This window comes from Hoplias malabaricus, chromosome Y (genome assembly GCF_029633855.1).
Source record: "Hoplias malabaricus isolate fHopMal1 chromosome Y, fHopMal1.hap1, whole genome shotgun sequence".
NCBI classification, from domain to species: Eukaryota; Metazoa; Chordata; class Actinopteri; order Characiformes; family Erythrinidae; genus Hoplias; species Hoplias malabaricus.
In genome coordinates this window covers 51655219-51674344 of record NC_089820.1, presented here as the reverse complement: position 1 = coordinate 51674344, position 19126 = coordinate 51655219, and the positions used below count along the sequence as shown (strand labels likewise).

The following is a 19126-nucleotide window of genomic DNA, read 5'->3' as shown; positions in this document are numbered from 1 at the left end:
TCACACACACACACACACACACACACACACACACACAAAACACAGTTTGCTGGGGTAATGTAGCATGACCAGGCTTCAGAGCACAGAGACTGTGTGGTGTTGCATTAACCTTGACCTGCGGTAGACACTAAAATACACCCACCTGAAACCTTGACATACTTCCTCACCCTCGTCTCTCTCTGTGCTAGCCGGGGTGAGGGACAGCAAGTCCATATATTTCCCTGCACTGGACAAGCTTCTTGAGAGTGTCGAGACTGTCACCGGAATCTAAAAGGAAAGCAATCCGAGACTAGGATTGTGTGAAATGTAGAATTTGTCTCCGGACAGTTCAGCCTCATGTTATTGAGATCTCCAACATATAAAAGCAGATTTCTTGAAATTAAAGACAGTTTAATACAAAAATGTATATTGGGATTTACTACACAAATCAAAATACTTACGACGTTGATCCGTCCCTACGTTGTGTCGTAAACCGATTTTCGGTGCAAGTCAGAACATACGTACATACTGTACGTAAATAACATACTGTAAGCACTTATCCTATCCTAACACCTATCCTCCTCGGTCCCGATCCGCGTAACCGTGTATTCTTCCGCCGCACACACCAAACACGAAGTTCACGTTAACACGTTTACGACGCAAAACCACTTAAGTCAAAACAAGGCTTTATACAGTAAATGTGAGATGTTTCGTAACCATGAAACATCGTAACTCGGGACTGACGTAACCCGAGGACCTCCTGTATTTTAAAAATCTGTAACCTATATTTAAAAAAATATTCTGGAAACATTTTTGTTATTTAAGTTTAATTTAAGCTAAATACTTAGACTTGAACTTAATATGGCTAGTCACCAGCACCAAGCAATTGCCTTACGTACCACTTTGTTCCACTTTGTTCCACTTTGTTCCAGTTTGTTTTATTGTAGCACTATTTGGACATTCACATGTTCACTGCACAGAAATATTAGTGTAACTGATAATGAAACTGCCACTCCAAGTCAAGGTATGTGGGGTTTTTAACCATGTTAAAGGACCCAGTTAATGTCCATGACTGAAGTCTTGTACGGAAATCCTACAGCCTCTTGCTAATTATTAGAAAGTCATATGTTTATACTCTCGTTTACCACTTTAACACTTTGCTAGTGTATTGAGTCCAGGGAATGAAGAATGCACTGGACATCCGGCTCAGTTTCGGCTACTGCCAGAGACAGAAAGGACCTGGTGTTAAATTTCCATTAAGTAACCTTGTCTCAGTTACCTGCTCAGTTTCCCACTGTCTGCTTTACTAATTGTTAATTGAAATGAAGGAATGAATAAACGTTGAGATTAGAAGGCAAGACGATACAAAGCCACAGTGAGTGCACTGTGGTTGCTCATCAGATTTTCCTACTTTAGTTGTACTTGAATGCTATAAATACACAAGTACTATAAGATTTAACTGTGCTTTCCTCATCTGTTTGAGTGATTAATAAGTAATTTTGTTAATTGCAAACGTGTGTGTGTGTGTGTGTGTGTGTGTATTTGTGTGAAAGAGACCTCTCTCCTTTCTGCTCGAGCAGCTCGCTGACACGTGCTAATAGCAGAATGGCAGCAGGGAGGGGAGGGGCAAGGAGCATAAACACACATTAAACATACTGAACTTGTCCTTTTCTCTTATAGATTGAGCGTAATTAATAATTAAACGGCGGCGGGTGTAATGGGTTGACCCAGCTGAACTGTTCATTACTCAAACCGTGGAGGCATCACTCAAACTATTTTCTGCCGTGCCCTTCCCTTCAGTGCCCTGAGGCCAGGGAACACTGCCTCTGCTGCTGCTGCCTCCACCTACTTTCAGCTGACCAAGACCTTATTACACACACACACACGCACACACACATACACACACACACACACACACACAGAGCAGCCACTAAATTATAGCTTTGACCGAATATGAGTGAGTGAGACACAGTATCTGGAGAGACTCTGTAGAACCCACTGTAAAAGAGTAATTTAGTGCAGAGGGAGACTGGCTTAAAGAAAGAAAAGGAAGGTAGAGGGCAGAAGAAGAAAGCGTGAAAGGCACTGAGAGAGTAGATGGAAACTTATCTGTGCGGGTGAGAGCTAAAAGGTGCCTGAGTCTCCAGAGAGAGAGAGAGAGTGAATGAACTGGCAAAGAAAAGAGCCAAGGAGTGGGAAAAAATCAATGCCGTCAAAGAAAATATTGCATGATTTAGTTTTTGCAATTAGCTAGGACCTTGTATTTGGAGCAGTGAGCTAAACATTTGCATCAGTCATCAATTTTGACAACAGCAGACTTGGAGGAGTGTGTGTTTCTTCGTGTGAGCACATGTGCTCTTAGTCTGCACTTTGTGTTTCTGTGTGATATGTAAGCCTGATTTTTCTTCCTGTATAAATTGCTTTGGGAATGTGTCAGTTACGTGAGCCCCAATTTTGAAGTAGTTACAAAGCAAGCAATCCATTTGCAAAGGTTTGTATTGGGAGTAATGGGATTATATATGTATTAAGTCCATAATCGTAGTTTGATTACAAGACTTTATACTAAAAATGTACTACACGGCTTTGTCAATGTAAAAATAAATCTATTAGTCTGTAACGCATTACCCCTAAAACTGGTGGATAGGTGTGTTTATGCTCAGTTTTATAGACCTGGCCTGTAAGGTGTGTGTATGTGTGTGTGCGGTTGCCATGGAGCGGCATACATAATTGGTCACAAGGTCTCATGGGGCTCAGGTGAGGGGTGAATAAACAGCTAAATGAGGTAATACATACAAGAGCTCTCTTTGTCCCCTCTCTCTCTCTCTCTCTCTCTCTCTATTTCTCTCTACCTTCATTTGTTCATATTTTGCACACCCTGAGTTTGTGTGGACTGAAGCTTACAGGCTGCTTTTAGTGCCCAGCGGCTCGTTTGGACATCTGCAGGGCAGCTTGTCTTTTATTGTTCAGCTCTGGCCGTGTGTTGTGAAGGAGCTGATGTCTCTAATAAGACTCCCGCTTAAATTCACCGCTGTAATTACTGATCTAATTTTGCCTGATAATTGCTACTGGGCAATTACATGTATATTTACCGCTGGTATTGTGGAGGGATTGAGGCTCTGGGTCTGCGGCTGTTTGTAGTGCTGGATAATGGCAGCATGCTGCATAATGCACTAGCACTTTCATCATCATCATCTTTATCTTACTACAGCCACATCAAAGCACTCTGTCCTAGGTGTGTGTGTGCAAGTACGTACATGTGCAGCTCTGTGTGCACATGTATATTTTCAGTGTGTGTTTCAATATTTTTTCAATGCTGACATTGAAACCCACATTTAAGTGTGATTTAAACTCTCATATTTTACCACTAGGAAAGACCTATAGTTCTCCACTTGGGAGCCTCCGGTTAATGCTTTATGATACATGCCGTTGTTTAAGGCTCTTGAAGTGCTGACAGTGTCCATGGTATTCTCAGTAAAGTACATCATGACTTTTAGAACAATAACAAGTTTGTGTCATGAAGTTCTGTTTTATATCTGTGTTGTTCTGTCGTATTACTTTATAAGAATACTATGAATATTTGTGTGTGTGTGTGTGTGTGTGTGTGTGTGTGTGTGTGTGTGTGTGTTTTTAGGCCTCCAGGCTGTGTAATGATGTATGGCTGCTCTGTTAGGCTGCGGCTCACTCGAGCAGTGCCACATCGCAGCCTCTTATTATTGCTTTGTTAATTTAAATAGGTGCATGCATCATATTCCCCCAGCCCACCCAGAGCACAGGGCAGAGAGAGGAAAGCAGCCCAAAGGGCTTTTTAATAGCCAATGAGATCAATCCACTTTTCTGTGATTTGACTAGATGCATTATATTGTGAGCATGAGTGTTATGGTCTGTAATGAGATTGCTGCTTCAGAGCAGTTAGCATTTAATTTCACCCCTAATACTGACTATTAATTCTCTTCCCTCTCTATCTCTCTCTCTCTCTCTCTCTCTCTCTCTCTCTCTCTCTCTCTTATTCTTTCTCTCTCTCTTCTCTTATACTCACATTTTTTCACTTTCCTTCCTCAGCCCCATCACCAGCCATTAATCTGTGGGTGTAGGTTTAATTGGAAGCATTTTTGATTGCTTCAGTCATCAGTGATTTTGCTCTTCATTTCATGATCTGCTTTGTATGGAACTTGTCCGTTTGACAGGGAATGCATTCCCAAGATTCTACTATTTATTTTTTTGCCAATAGTTATTACACCTTTGTATCCAATGAAAGCCTGAGTGAGATTGAAATACTTCAGCCGGTGATGATATTAACAGCTATTAAATATTTTACTGAGAGACTGAGAAAGTTTTGTCTGTATTTGTTCATATACCAGGTTGATTCTAACAAAGGAAAGTTGCCAGTGTTCTTCAGAATGCCATTGAGAGGCTTAAGATACATGCTGTGTGCTGCCTTGTGTAAGCACAGTGGATTTGCTGTTGGCAGAATTGTAGAGTACAGTGGCATTAATGCATGACTTCTGCTGTTATCTAATGTCTCTGTCTTTGTTTGTCCAACTTTGCTGCAGCAAAGGATATAAACGTATATATTGGAACATTTCTGCGTGAATTTGACCGCATTCAGCCACCTAAACAATAGTCAGGTCAGGTACTAACGATGAGTATTGGTGTTTCAGAAGATTTTACAGTGGTATTTGAAGTTGAATAAAATACTTTTTTTAATTTAATTCATTTAATTACTTTATCTTACCCTTCTGCTTGAAGCTCTGTCTACTCCTTGTAACCATTTCTGTTCTCTCTCTCACGTGAGTATAGGCTGTTACTCTGTTTATGGACCTCCATGTTGTCTTCCTCCATCTTTTTTAGTTCAGGGACTCTGTGTTTGTTCAGGTTGTAATCACGGTTGTACGTAGCTCTGCATTGTGCTCTCTCCAACAAAAGAGGGGTTCAGGTGCTGCAAAAAAATTAATATACACTGCCTCTTTTCATCAGAGGAAAACCTCTTCATCAAGGACACATGGACCCTGCATATCATTCACTCTGAGCGTTTCTCATATTTTTGAAAAGCTTAAATATGTGTTTCTTAATCAGTCTCCTCTTTTTTTTTTAGATTTATTGATTTTTAGTGACCATGCTAAAAACAATGAATAAATACTGGACACGTTCTTTTGTTGTCAGTTGTATTAATTATATTAATCTCGACTGAAATCTCAATTTGAGAGGTTTCTGAGATTTTGTTTTTCTCTTATTTTTAGGCCTTTATGGTAGATTAAACTTTAATTTTCTTTCATACCTTGTTCTTATGGAACTGGGGGATAGTGTATGATTGGTGCTATACCGTGAAACCAAATAACTCTTTAAGTTAATAAAAATTAAGGCAATCATTTGGCAAAATGAAGGCAATCGTACACATTTACTTCAAGTGTTTAATACTTAATTTAATGCTTGATACAACAAAAAACAAATATGCATTTCAAATATTTGATACGAAAACACACGTAGGTGGATTGGCGACTCAAAAGTGTCCGTAGGTGTGAATGTGTGTGCGTCTGTGTTGCCCTGTGAAGGACTAGCGCCCCCTCCAGGGTGTATTCCCGCCTTGCGCCCAATGATTCCAGGTAGGCTCTGGACCCACCGCGACCCTGAATTGGATAAGGGTTACAGATAATGAATGAATGAAATATTTGATACTATTAAGTTATACAATTAACTTATTGGTTTTAAGTATTTTACCTAAATATTGAATGTTGTCTAAACCTATGGTTTAAGAGTCCTTTTCACCAACTCATAAATACATTCATTCGTCCATTGTCTATAAACCAGGCCGCTACACACTCACACCTATGGATTCTTTTCCATGGCCAGTTTTGGACTGTGGGAGAACACAACAAACTCCTCAATGCAGTGACCCGATGCAGGAGTTGTGCCACAGCCCCTCGCACTGAAATAACCCACTGAAATAACCACATGAACCTGTCCACATGAAATTCACATAAACACAGTGAACCCCAGACCATTCGCCAACTTGGCTGAAAATTGCTGCACACTGGCTCTGCAACTGTGACTTCAGACGCCATGTCGCATGAACTGAATAAGTTTAGTTAAATCTATCATATGCAAAAACTAAAAATAATATCAGAACGTTACAGATTCATAAACTCAAAGTTGTTGAAAAAATGTACTCCTACGTAACCAACGTAGGTTAATCAACATTGCTATTAATTTACATTTTGTATATTTTTAAATATGTGTTTAACAACATTAACTACTATTTATAACAAAATTATCTCTGTATTATTTCAGGACCCCCCTGTCTTTCCAGTTGGTCAGTTCAGTGAGAAATTTGTGCACTTCATAACACAGTGGTAAGTGAACCTAATTTTATATATATAGTAATAAAGAACAAGAAGGAGTGGTCTTGACGCTACTCTATCTGTCTCTGGCGTGTTTTTATTTGGATTGTATTGTGTTATATTGGGTTTTGTTTCAGATACTTGTGCTATGTTGAATGATCTGGTATTAATATATAGAACTGTATAGAAATATGCACTGAAGTCCGATTTCATTGTATCATATCAAAACATTGCTTTTTAAATAAATTGCATACGCGAATATCCTTTTATAAACCTGGGATAAACTGAAAGCCTATCCCACTTTATCCATCCCTTCTTCCAAGCCACTGCTTCTGCTCCAGCAGGTCGGTACAGTAGTGTCAGGTGACTATGATTAATGATTTTATTATGAAGTCAACTAAGCTTACCAGGAGTAGAAATATTTACACTACCTCAGCGCTCCTTACCCAAACACACATGTTCATTCAGTTCTCTCTCTCAGGTTAGGCCCCAAGTTTTAACCCCTGTACCTCCTCTCCCTGGTTCCCTCAGCTGTGTTGAACTTGTGAGCACTAAGGCAACAGCCAGATGTGTAGGGACTTGTTTAGCAGCTGTTGTTTACTCGCCATCCGCTTTATTTACACAAACAGGTCACCTGGCTCCATGGTGCCACCCAAGCCTGGCACTGCTATCCCTGCCTGCCTTCTATTATTAGCATGTTCTTGAGGATGCTTCATTCATCATGGCCCAAACAGCCCCTCCATACACCTCTATGTCCCTGTAATCCCTCCTATCTTTTATATGGGTCAGCTTGACAGATTTGCCCCTGCTTTAGGTAGATCTGTGCCAAGGAAAGCTGTTAATGGACTTACTTACTTTTTCCACTCCCACTAACAAGAATGAGTTATTTCACCTGAACTCCTAACAGAAACAGCAGAGAGGATCCAAAGATGATATTGATGTTCACGTTAACAGTGTTTTTGGTGGCCAGCTTATTTGTTTTGTTAGTTTCTGTTAACATTAAGCAGCATCCATTGTCTATTTTTTCAAGACACATCTCTTGTTTTACATAATCCTGTTTTCAAACTAAAGCAGTGGTTCCCAAATTAGGGGTGTGACCCAACATTTTGACAAAACCTCCTCCTAAAGTTGATGCATTACATTGTGCAGTCAGTCTATGTTTCCGAATAATTATTTACTCGCCTGTGTAATGCAATCTCAGCATTGGTTGGGCTCCACTGTTCTGCACCATCTTTTTGCACCAAGTTAAAATTGGGATTGAGAGATTGATAACTTTCTAAAGCTCTTTTAGAAATGTGCCGCAGTCCTGCCTGCCATTAATCAATGTATTTAACATAAACTTTTATTCACTTCACAGCATGAGAAAGCAACCAAAAGAACGCCCTGCTCCCAATAACCTCATGGTGAGTGAATATCCTTTAGAATTTTTTTCATTTACTTGTGTAGACTTTTTCTACTTCTATTGATTAACCGAACCTCATTAACACAGTGTCCAAACCAGATCGAGATCGGAGAGAACCATGGCCTATTCTCAGTAGTGTGTGTGACAAACAAAACTTTTCAACCCTGTGCAAGGACTTGCTGTTGGGTCAGCGCAGGAGTAATCTTAGATATTTCTTTGCCTGGGCGTGTGGTTCTACATACCAAATATTTTATCATTGTATAAAATCTGGAGAAGTTCAGTAAATTTGAAGAAAATATTTATTTTTCCCATTACAGTCTCAGTTTTAATAAACGGCTTCTAAAGAGTTAGTTGCTGTTTGTTTGATATTATTTGTACTATGTTTTATGGCTGCCATATTTACACACACAGGAGAAATTCTGGTAATTCATAGAACATAAAGTGTAGATGTATATTGTATTTCTCCAGTGCGAGATTTATCTAATTAGAATCAAAACAAAGATTTAAATTTTTAAGAATTGTCCATTGAAATCTTTAAAAACAACATGTTTCCTAAATAACGTCTGTCTAAATCAAATGGCTCTGAAATCTTATATCAGGGCCTTTTTTTTTTATATATATAAAAGGACAACTTTTCCCTTTGTTTATTGACAACTCTAAACATTTCCTTGTGAACATGAGAATGATTTATCCCCCTCTGCTCAGAAGAAGGGAGAAGTTTTTGTGGAGAGTTGTATGTCCTCTCTCTCTCCTCTATCTGTGTTTGCTGCCGAGAAGTCACACCCTATGTGTGGACTTGATGGAAATCTCTGATAGTGCGTTAGCGCACAAGGTTGCAGCTATTTGCACTTGAGGAATTTAAAGGCTGTCAGTGCAGCAGCCAGGGCTGTTTCAGCACCATGGATAGCAGCATAGTCCACTGAGAACCAGGTGCAAATGCAAAGTGTGTATGAGTGTGTGTTAGTTTTGGTTATGCGAGTGTGTCGGTGAGAGGGACAGGAGTCTTCACCCTTGACACTGAGCAGCAAATTATTTCCCTTAAGCTCAGAAGAACAACCTTTCTGTCATCACTCCATTCCAGGGGAGTATGGCTGCTCGATAAGAACAAAATGCTGTTTTTACATTTTTATAAAACAGTAAACAGGCCAAAGTCTGGCTGCATTTGAAGCATAACCCTACAGCAATGCTGGTGTCGTACAAGTATAGATTCAATGCCCAGCATATACATTTTGAAACATACTGATAAAAAATGGTAACTTTACTACCCAATGAGTCTGATATTTCCGAGGGAGAGAGCGTAAGTATGACCTGTGTGTATGTTTTGTGGGTAAATAATAGTCATTCATTGCTAGTTAGTTACACTTTTGCTTTAATATCGTTCCTATCCACGTTCGTACACATTTCTCCACACCTTTCCCTTTTGTCCGTTTGACCCCCTCTCTGCTTAGTGGCGCTTCTCACCTCGTCTCTCTGTCTGCTCTGGAGAAAAGATCTAGTGTACTCTAAAAAGGCATCCTGACCGAGTGATGAATTACCGTGTGTCAGGCCACTGCTGATGGCACTACACTTACATGCTTGTGTATGTGTGAGTGCGTACACTCTTACAAATACAATAGTTCTTTGGCACAAGGGTCATGAAAATGGTACATAATAGAAACACTACAGAGCCTTTCAATAGAAGAATCTTTAAAGGAATAAGAGAAAAGAGGTGTATCTGCTACATACCTCATCTCAGTGTCCTGTGGGTATTCTTTCAGAAGAGTTCTGCCTGTTGGCTTCTGTGCAGGCAGTAGAATTACTCACATGCCATTTTTGCAGTTGTGTTTATCCTGTTTGTTCAGTCAAATGAGGAAAACGGGTATTTCAATACAGAGAAAAATGCAAAATAATTCAGTGAGTGACAGGGCCCAGTTAAAACCCACTGTTATTTTAATGCTGGGAAATGTATGGGTTAGAAAAATATCACTGCTTGGGACTACTTTTAAATTTAAAAGGGCATAGTTTTAGTTAGATTTAAGAACTTTATTATAATATCTAAAACACACTTAAATTCGTGACTGTAATTACTGTATTATAGCACCTTCCAAACTATTATCATGAAAATGCAGTTCTGTGATAAAAGGGTTAAATTTAGAGAATGTCTACATGTATGTGACAAAGAAAAGGCTGCTCCCAGTGTCCTGGAGCATTGGTTCAGACTCCCGTTTGTGTGTGTGTGTGTTAGACTCTAGCAATGATTGTGTGATGATTGACATCTCCATGCTCCCCCTGGGTTTCTCTTATTGTCACTCAGCCTTTTAGCACCTTTGTCCCCAAGCTTGCCTCCTCATCAGAGGCCCATCTCTAGCTCAGTCCCAGAGGAGCCCCCACACTGCAGGCCCCAGCTGATGCTGGCTGGGACAAAAGAGTGTAGTATCCCTGCTTCTAGAAGGCTGTAGCCCACTCCTGAAATCTTAGAAACTTACAGATTGTAGATGGTGGATAAGAACTCAAATAAATGACCGGTTTGACCAGTCACATTGTTTTTAATGCATACTTTGGGCATCTTGACCATTCATAGTTCAGCATGTGTGTTTTGTTTTTAATGTTCTTTAAATTCAACAGATTATTTGAGGGCTCAAATTAATTGCAGTCCAGAATTCTTCACTCCTGTGTTTTAATATATTGGACTTTAAGGTTTATTGCAATCACAGTATGTACTATTCTTTTGTCTGTATCAGGAGGACTGTGTGTGTCGAGGTGGTTCTCCTGGGACAGGCCCTTTTAAGAGGTCCTCACTCTTGCTGGATGCCTGTGGCCCGTGCCATGGGGAGGGGGTTGAGAGGGGGCTTTGAAAGCCCTTTGACATTGCTCTGATGACTTGTTTACACATTAGCACATTGAGGACGTTTTGTTGGTCCCGCGAGGGTGATCCTCCTTTTTAGCTTGCTAACACTGTGGCCCCTAGCCACCACGTAAAGATACAGTGCACATAAAGCCATAGTTCTGCAAATCACATACAACTTACCACATGTCAGAGCACTGAAATTGTCCTTTATAAATCGACTAGTGAGATATTGTCCGTCAAATAACCATATTTTTTTTTTTATTTTATTTTTTTATAATTAAAACATAATTTCTGTAAACAATGAAAGTTTCAGCCATGCAGCTTTTTACACAGATGTGTAAGGTGAAAAGTCTAAGCTGATTTAAAGTTGTCTAGTGTTAGACAGGATTCAAATTGTCCTTGATACATTTTTGTTTTGACTGGAGTTGATTAAATTCTTAATCACCAACAGCCAAACAGAGCATAGATATGGAAATAAGCAGCTAATAGACATTGCTGGGTCAGGGATCATGTTTTCTAGTAATTTTAGCTGTATGTGTGTGTGTGTGTGTGTGTGTGTGTGTGTGTGTTTAACCTGAGACTTATTTGAGAGTCATTCTGCAAAAAAAATGCTAGTCTGCTAGCATGCCCTGCTCTTTTGTAATCTAGACGAATAGTCTCCCCTGGTGACTGCTGAATTAAGAGATCAGCATTCATGAAGCTTTAGCCGAGTCTGAACACTCACTCACACACACACACACACACACACACACACACATACACACACACACACACATATATATATATATATATATATATATACACACACACACGCATATACACACACGTCTGTCTGTATCCAGAGGGAGCATGTCATTAGTATGCTAATCTGCAAAGACCTAGTTATAACAGTGACCTCTTCACCTTTCTTACTCTGTCTGTCTCACTTGTGCTCTTTCCTTGCTCGGATATCAGCCACACACACACACACATTGCACTCCGCCATCGCCGTTCCCCAACACGTCCTAATGGGGTGATGACCAACCACTTGTTATAATTGCTTTAGACTCCTTTTAATTTTCAAGCTTATTAATCATATGTAGAGTTATTTAAAATAGCATAAATTAATCTTAGATTAAAAAGCCTATCACAGACTTGAAACAATTAAAGAGTAAGGTGAGATTTCCCCTGGGTTTAGCAGTTTTATTTTAATGGAGAATTCAGGTGATTATCACACTTTGATATGGGGCTGTGATTAATGTAGCCACACTTTTAAATGAGATTTTTTTTCACCGTCCGACAGCGTAGAGGTAAGCAGGAGCTGATAATGACCTAACTAAAAGAGTATTTATTCTGCTTTTCCTCTCTTAATAACTTCCTCTGCATGGGTGCAATGTTAGCAGCAGGTGGGTTAATTAATGGAGGTGCTGTTCCTGGCATGCTTTGAGACACACACTTGTTCGTTTGCTTTTCAGCCACACACACACACACACTCAGAACAGAGGGACACACAGGTGGTGGGGGTGTGTATTTGTGTGTGGGAATGGCCTATCTCTGTCCAGCCAAACAAGCAGGTGACCGTCTGAGTTCTGATTTATTGCCACTTGTCATTGTCCAAACACCAGCGTCTGCTTGCTCTGAACATTGAGTGGGAATGTATGGAGGCACATTATTTATATATGTGTTTTTTCTTCAGTGTCCTCTCCTTGACTGCGTCCTCTCCCAAGTGTGCTCCGAGCACTCTTATTCTCCACGTCGGGTCAAAACACCAAACGTTCTACAGGGTCGGACCCACATACGGGGGCTGGCAGGGTCACGGTGGAAAGCCAGGTTCAGCTCCGCAGCTGCATATTACTCCTCTTGATCTGGGCCCGGAGCCGGGGTAGGTTCGTAGGCTGGTGTAGGCCTGTGCCCAGGCCCCCGTGATTGATGAGATGGGTGCCTGGTACGGCTCGCCCTCAGCACGTGCCTCTCCAGAACCCGGAGCTGAGAGTGATTAACCTCACTGTGGCACAGACACGGGCTCACCATTAGCAGGACAGCACGATTGATGGGCCTGCTCTGTCCTCATAGAGGTAGTGAGGGAGTGTACTATGAGGGAAGGAGAGGAAGAGAAACATAATGTACGATATACCTGTTGTAGAAAAGGGACAATCCCTTCAGTTCATGCATTTACGGTCAAAACCTTGGATTTCTTTGAACTATTAAAGTACATAAAATAAGGGAAATATACAACGGAAATAAATGAAACTCAAGACTTCACAAATGTATTTAATATTTAGAGGAAATCTAATTTTATTATTGTACTTTAAAGGAGCACTAGATTAGATTTGGTATGTTGTCTCCTGGGCTCCACCTACAGTTGCAGAGTTTTTACAGCAGTGTCCTGAAATCAAGGAGGCAGGGGAGGGTGGTTTTCTACCCTCCTCCAAAAGGTACACAGTGCACTTTCTGCTGTGCTGAGTCCAGAGTAGCAACGACAGAAGCTCTATTCTCAGTATAACAGCTCAGTGGAGCATTACAGTGATTTTGAAGCTGTAATTGTAAGGTGTAAATACTACCTAGTGTTCCTTTAAAATACAAAAAGGGGACATTTCCCATTCCAAATAGTTCTGGAATTTTACCAATTTAGACATGAAACATCACAGTAAGACTGAGCATAACCTAATAATTAAGACACTGCAAAGTTATTAGATTGAGATCTGACAGATTGTTTGGATTTCCCTGGTTACGACATGCATTTTCACCCTTGATGTAGTAGATGCCTTGTCCTACTTCCATTTTATACACCTCCTTAATCATTTCTCTTCTAATTGGTATCAACCCATACAATTTAACAGAGAACAAGCGCCTCTGCCAGAAACACTACATCAGAGAAATGAGAGAAGACACATTAATTTACACAGAGCACTCTGTCACTGCTGATTTACCTCTGAAGCTTAAAGCCCCAGTCAGGAATTGCTGTAATTGGCCAGCCAGTGATGAGCACTGCAACAACAGAAGCTACTGAGGAACAACAGCGTGGCCACTAAATCATGCAGTAGGCCTGTGTGTGTTTAACATGTCCCGTATTAATGAACTTTGGATGTGGTTTTAAAATACAGGGAATCTGGTACAAACTCGGTCCTTGTACACACTGATCAGCCATGACATTAACACCACCTCCCTGTTTCTACATCCGCTGTCCATTCTCTCAGCTCCACTGACCATACAGGAGCACTCTGTAGTTCTAACGTTACAGGCTGTTAGACCAAATGTTCCTCTGCATACTCTTTAACCCCCACGTCAGGGCAGGAATGATTTGGGTGGTGGGTCATTTTCAGTGCTCCAGGGAGTGTGTGACACTGGTACAAGTGGATCAGACACAGCAGTGATGCTGGAGTGTCCACTCTGTTAGACACACCACCTACCCCGTTGGTCCACCTTGTAGATGTAACGTCAGAGACACCTGCTTGTATGTTGCTACACATTTTGTGTACATACAGGAAGCTGTTGGCTGGATTATTTTTGTTAGGAAGACAATAGTCAGTCCTGTAGTGACACTGTGTCTGATCCATGTTATGCTAACACACACTTAACACACCACCACTACATCAGTGTCACTGCAGCGCCTAGAATTATCCACCACCTAAATCATACCTGCCCTGTGGGGGTCCTGTGGGAGTCCTGACCATTGAAGAACAGGGTGAAAAGTGGCAAACGGAAAGTATGCAGAGCGACAGATGGACTACAGTCTGTAAATGTAGATAGAGCTGAGAGAATGTACAGTGAGTGTAGAAACAAGAGACGATCCGTGTATCTCACCAATAAAATAATTGTAAGTGCTGGTGAATGTGGAAAATGTTGTTAATATAAACCTTCAAAAAAAAAGATTTACGATTTATAAAACTCCACCTCCTTTCTTTACTCTCTTCTACAGGAACACACCTTCATCAAGCAGTATGACGACGGCAACACAGAGGTAGTGTCCATGTGGGTGTGCCGCAGCTTGGAAAACCGCAAATCCCAGCAAGCTCAGGGTCTAATGTGAGGAGGCCTCATGGGAAATGGAATCCTGTCTCGTTCCTTCTCTGTTTTATTAGGGGACATCAGCTGAGCTTACTTGAAAGAGAGCCCAGGACTCGATGCACAGAGCACTGAGCACATACAGACTTTTTATTGTTGTTCCAATAGCCCAAAATCTGCAGCGTGACATTGTTTCTATGCGTTTCCTTTATTTTTTTCACCCCACTGCTTTTGCAGACTCCAGCGAATAACGGGAAAAACGTTATCCAGTGAACAGTGAAGCAGGAGCTGCTTAAAGAGTGATCCACAGCAACAGTTCCACAGAACAGGATGAGCCAGGACACTCTGTGTTGCAGCTGAAACATTTTGCGCTTTGAGGCTGACGATGCCATGCTGTGGGACACTCGTGTGGGTGGTAACTTTTTGCCAGGGGCTTGGAAACACTCCTCATCTGCCTCATTCTGTGCCTATAGTTCAGACGAAGTTCAAGAAGCTGATTTGACTCTGAACGGACTGCAACTGCCAAGAACTAACCTGGGCACATTCAGCACTGTTTCTTTTCCCCATTTAATAAGAGATTAGCTTGAAGCTAAGAGATGGCACATTTCTTCTGTTAAATAATGACAATTCTAGTGAAGTGCTAAGACAGGGCATGCACCCTTAAACCCAAATGTATAAGCAGACAATCTCAGGCCATAATAGAACTTGGTATAACAATTTGGCATAATGTAAACATGCTCATTCGCCTGAACGCCTTTATCGCTAAACATTTTGCAAGCAGTATAAAATAACTGCACTAATTATGGAGGATTATGGGAATTGTAGTTCTGCCGATCTTAAGTTTACGGTTATATGCAAATGCTTGGACACGCCTGATCAAACGGCACGTTTTGTTGACGTTCTAAGCAAAAAATAATATGTCTTAACCCATCTGCAGACACCAAATTTAAATATGACTCTTACGCATTGGAGAAACACATTGCCAACAATATCAAAAGTGACTTTTGTACAGGCCAAAGTGTGTTATGTATTCCAGCACGATATATTCGGCCACTTGCATTTAACTCTGCAGAATGGTGTTCTGGATTGAGGATGTGTTAAATAATTTCACCTGTGAAACCCAATCGTTTTAATACAGCAGTACATAGGGAGTCGCTGCTGCACTATGATAGTCTTCTACTCTGTACCTATTTCTGTATCTATTTTTTTTTCTTCCCTTAATTTGTGGGGAGAAATTGATTCGTGTGATTCACCTTTTTGCCTGTGGTTTAAGTGCACATACTGAGTAAATGCCAAAGCTAGTGCATCTTCAATAGAAGTGTTTAACTGAACTGACCCCTGTAATCTCTTAGGAATTCATACGACAAATCAGTGTCTCCCTCCCTCCCCACTACAGCATGTAATCATTCCTCAGCAGGGGGTAAATCATTTCTACTCACTGTTCTATTAACCGCTGACAGCTGCTGACTAACATGGCTCATATGTTACAGCTGCATCAACCCACCACATCTGCCCGCCGTATTCATACTGTACGGGCCGTGTAAAGAGGTTCTGTGCTGTTTGTACTTTTCTTTTTACTTTCCTATGTTATCATGTTTGTCCTTCGTTCAGCGTTCTCTAAAGTAAAGCAGTCGCGGTGAAGTGAAGCACATATTAATTCCCATTCATTATGTGCCCAGAATTGTCCAGTCACCCCTGCCATCAAGCTGCAGGTGTTCAGTTGTGCGTACACAGCTTATATAATCACATTGAACAGTCTTAAGATCACCGGTGCCGTCCTAGAAAGTGACTAGAGTTTAAGGTGGATAAGGTGGGATTCCTGACGACTATGCAATATCTGATTGAGCAGTGAATCTTTCAATTTCTGTTTTACATTCCACTTTAAGAGGAAAGGGGATGTGTAAGTGGTGAGTAGCCGTTTCTGAGAAAGTGAATGAACATTTATAAAAAGCAGCTGCTCAGAGCCCAGACCTCAGCATCAGGAAATGGGTCCAAAAACATGTCTTCACATTTTTTTGGAAACTTAATGTATGTTGAAGTACTAATGTTTCCTTGTACCATTTTACACCAAGATTGAGGTTCAGGAGCTAAGATTTCTCTTCAGATTATATTCAGTGGGTTTTCTCAAATGTTCACTCACCAAAAGCTTTGTATATAGCTCTGAAATGTTAATACCATTATTGAGTATTTTTTCTATGACATTGATTTAAGGAGACGTTTGCCTTTTCTTGTTTCTAAAGAAGCATTGTTGACCACCACAGCCGGTTGCCTTATACACACTCATAAGTGGGCTTCATCCTGATCACGTGTCTGACCCTGACCACATAAAGCAAGGCTGCTGAAGTTTGCACACCTTAGACTTTCAGTGAGTAAATTAAAACCATTCCAAACTTTACTGCCTCTGTTGATGATGTCTTCTCAACAGTTCACTTCACTCTCTTAATATTACCCAACTAATGGATTATTCCAGCCATTAGAAGCCAGTTTTAAAGGGTGCAGGAGAAAATGACCCTGTGAAGATATTCAAAAGCGTTCCTGCATTTTTTAAGTGCTTATTTATTTGTACGAATCCATTTGTAGGTGAACAAACGGCCCAAGCCTGATCATTATTGTGAGAAGTAATGTGACTCTTTTTTCAGCTGAAACGGTCGTACTGAGAGAGATGTTCTCCCTGTCACAAGACATTAAGGTTCATATGAAATACAGGCAAGTTCAGAAAAGACTCCCTGACTTGCCATTATTTGAAACATCATTTTCTTTCTACTTCAGAGTTTAAATGTGTTTGAGAAACTTAAAAAACAAAAAGATCAGTCTGTTTGAAATGCTCAGGATGAGATCTGACACTGAGCAGCATTTCCTCCGTTGTCAGGCTGTTTAATGTCCATCAGAATGTACTGTTTGTTTGAAGATGGGATGGGTTTGTTTTGTGGTGCTGTTCTGACACTTCATTTATACACAGACATGGTTTGAGATGATTGCCAGTATCACAAATGTGTTCTTGTGTTACCGGGCGGCACGGTGGCGCAGCAGGTAGTGTCTCGGTCACAGCTCCAGGATCCTGGGGTTGTGGGTTCGAGTCCCGCTCCGGTTGACTGTCGGTGAGGAGTTTGATGTGTTCTCCCTGTGTCAGCATGGGTTTCCTCCAGGTGCTCCGGTTTCCTGGTAAACAGTTATGCTGTTTGTAAATTACTCATGTTTAGCCGCCTGAAGGTTCTCCATAAAGGGGTTGCTTTTAGCACTGAATTTGGTGCATGTTCACCATTAATTCATCCATTCATTTTTGGTAACGCAGATGTACTTGTTCAGGGTGGTGGTGGGTCCAGAGCCTGCCGTCACTGAGCACATGGCAGGAGCACACCCTGCACAGGGCACCACACGCTCACCTAATACCACTGACACTCACACAAGGGGGCAATGTCACGCAGTCAGTTCCCCTACCAACATGTTTTTGATTGTGGGAGGAAACCCAGGCAGACAGGGAAACTCCTCACAGACACTGACCTGAGGCGGGAATGGAACCCAGGAGCTGTGTGAGAGCAACACACTACCTGTACGGCCACCATGCTGCATACTTGACTTTTTTTCTCTGCTACTTCTGTTTGTTGCAAGTCAAGAGAAAAGCTAAATTGTGATGCGTATTTAATTTTGAAAAATGTGTGTGATTTTTTGCCTTGTCACTCAAACTTATCCCAGGCCTGTGGAGGCTCAGATTTTCCCCTAATGACAGAAAGAATAGCCAACAACAGACACATGTACTTTGCCTATAAACAGTCCAGTGGTCCAGTTTGGTTAGTAAGGGTCAGACCTAAACACGGCCCGTTACAGAGAGACCTTTACCAATGTGCAGTGATTAAAATGTCACCACTTCATTTTTCAGGCCACAGAGAAGCTGTTCACAGCAATCTGCTTCTAATAAAATAACAAAGCAGGAATCGAAAGGCTATTTTCACTGGAACACAGGAACGCAGCCGAGATCAATGTGGAAGGAGCTGATTGATCATTTCTCTCTGGCTCGAAAGCTCTAAAGTGGGATTTATTGGGGTCGCGCTTTACACGCTGCTTACACTGTAGCGCACTGGAAAGAAACTGATGCCTTTATGAACCGTCTCCAGCTGGATTGCTCTCTCACTGATTTATGTGCCAATCTCTGCGGTGACCTCCAGATCCAGACCTTTTTATACGTAACCTGCCGTTTTTAAATGCTTTCCCCTCCTCTGTACTACTCAGAAAATAGCATTTCCCTTTCGTTTTCAACCTCTTTTTTATTCATTCTCATGTCTTTTGAATGTCAGTAAAGATGAACGCTGAAGTTACACGGAGAGTTTTACTCTGGACTCTTTCTTGAATGAAAAACAGCAGCCAATCAGAACCAAGAAAGTAACCTATTCTCGTCTTAGCGTTAATTTAACCCTCTAGTGTCCGGCTGAACGGTCCTAGCGCGGCTTGCAGGAAAACTGGTGGGAAAAATATTGAAATTAAATGGAGGCCTACTTTCCTCCTCCATTATGTTTTAATAGTAATAAGTAAACGAGGAACGTCACTGGACGTTCAAAATAGGTCTAAAAGTAGTCTGTCCGTCAAGGACATATTTTAAACGTC

General features: G+C 41.1%; 1 protein-coding gene across 1 annotated transcript in view; it reads left to right on the top strand.

The window, feature by feature from the left end:
• LOC136678907 (dual specificity mitogen-activated protein kinase kinase 5-like) overlaps positions 1-18829 on the top strand; it is a 55570-nt gene extending 36741 nt beyond the window's left edge. Inside the window, exons 20-22 of the mRNA XM_066657090.1 lie at positions 6265-6326; positions 7672-7717; positions 14442-18829. Coding sequence (XP_066513187.1) covers positions 6265-6326; positions 7672-7717; positions 14442-14552 — 219 coding nt within the window. The 3' untranslated portion in view covers positions 14553-18829. The remainder of the gene's footprint in view (positions 1-6264; positions 6327-7671; positions 7718-14441) is intronic.
• The last annotated feature ends 297 nt before the right edge of the window (positions 18830-19126 follow it).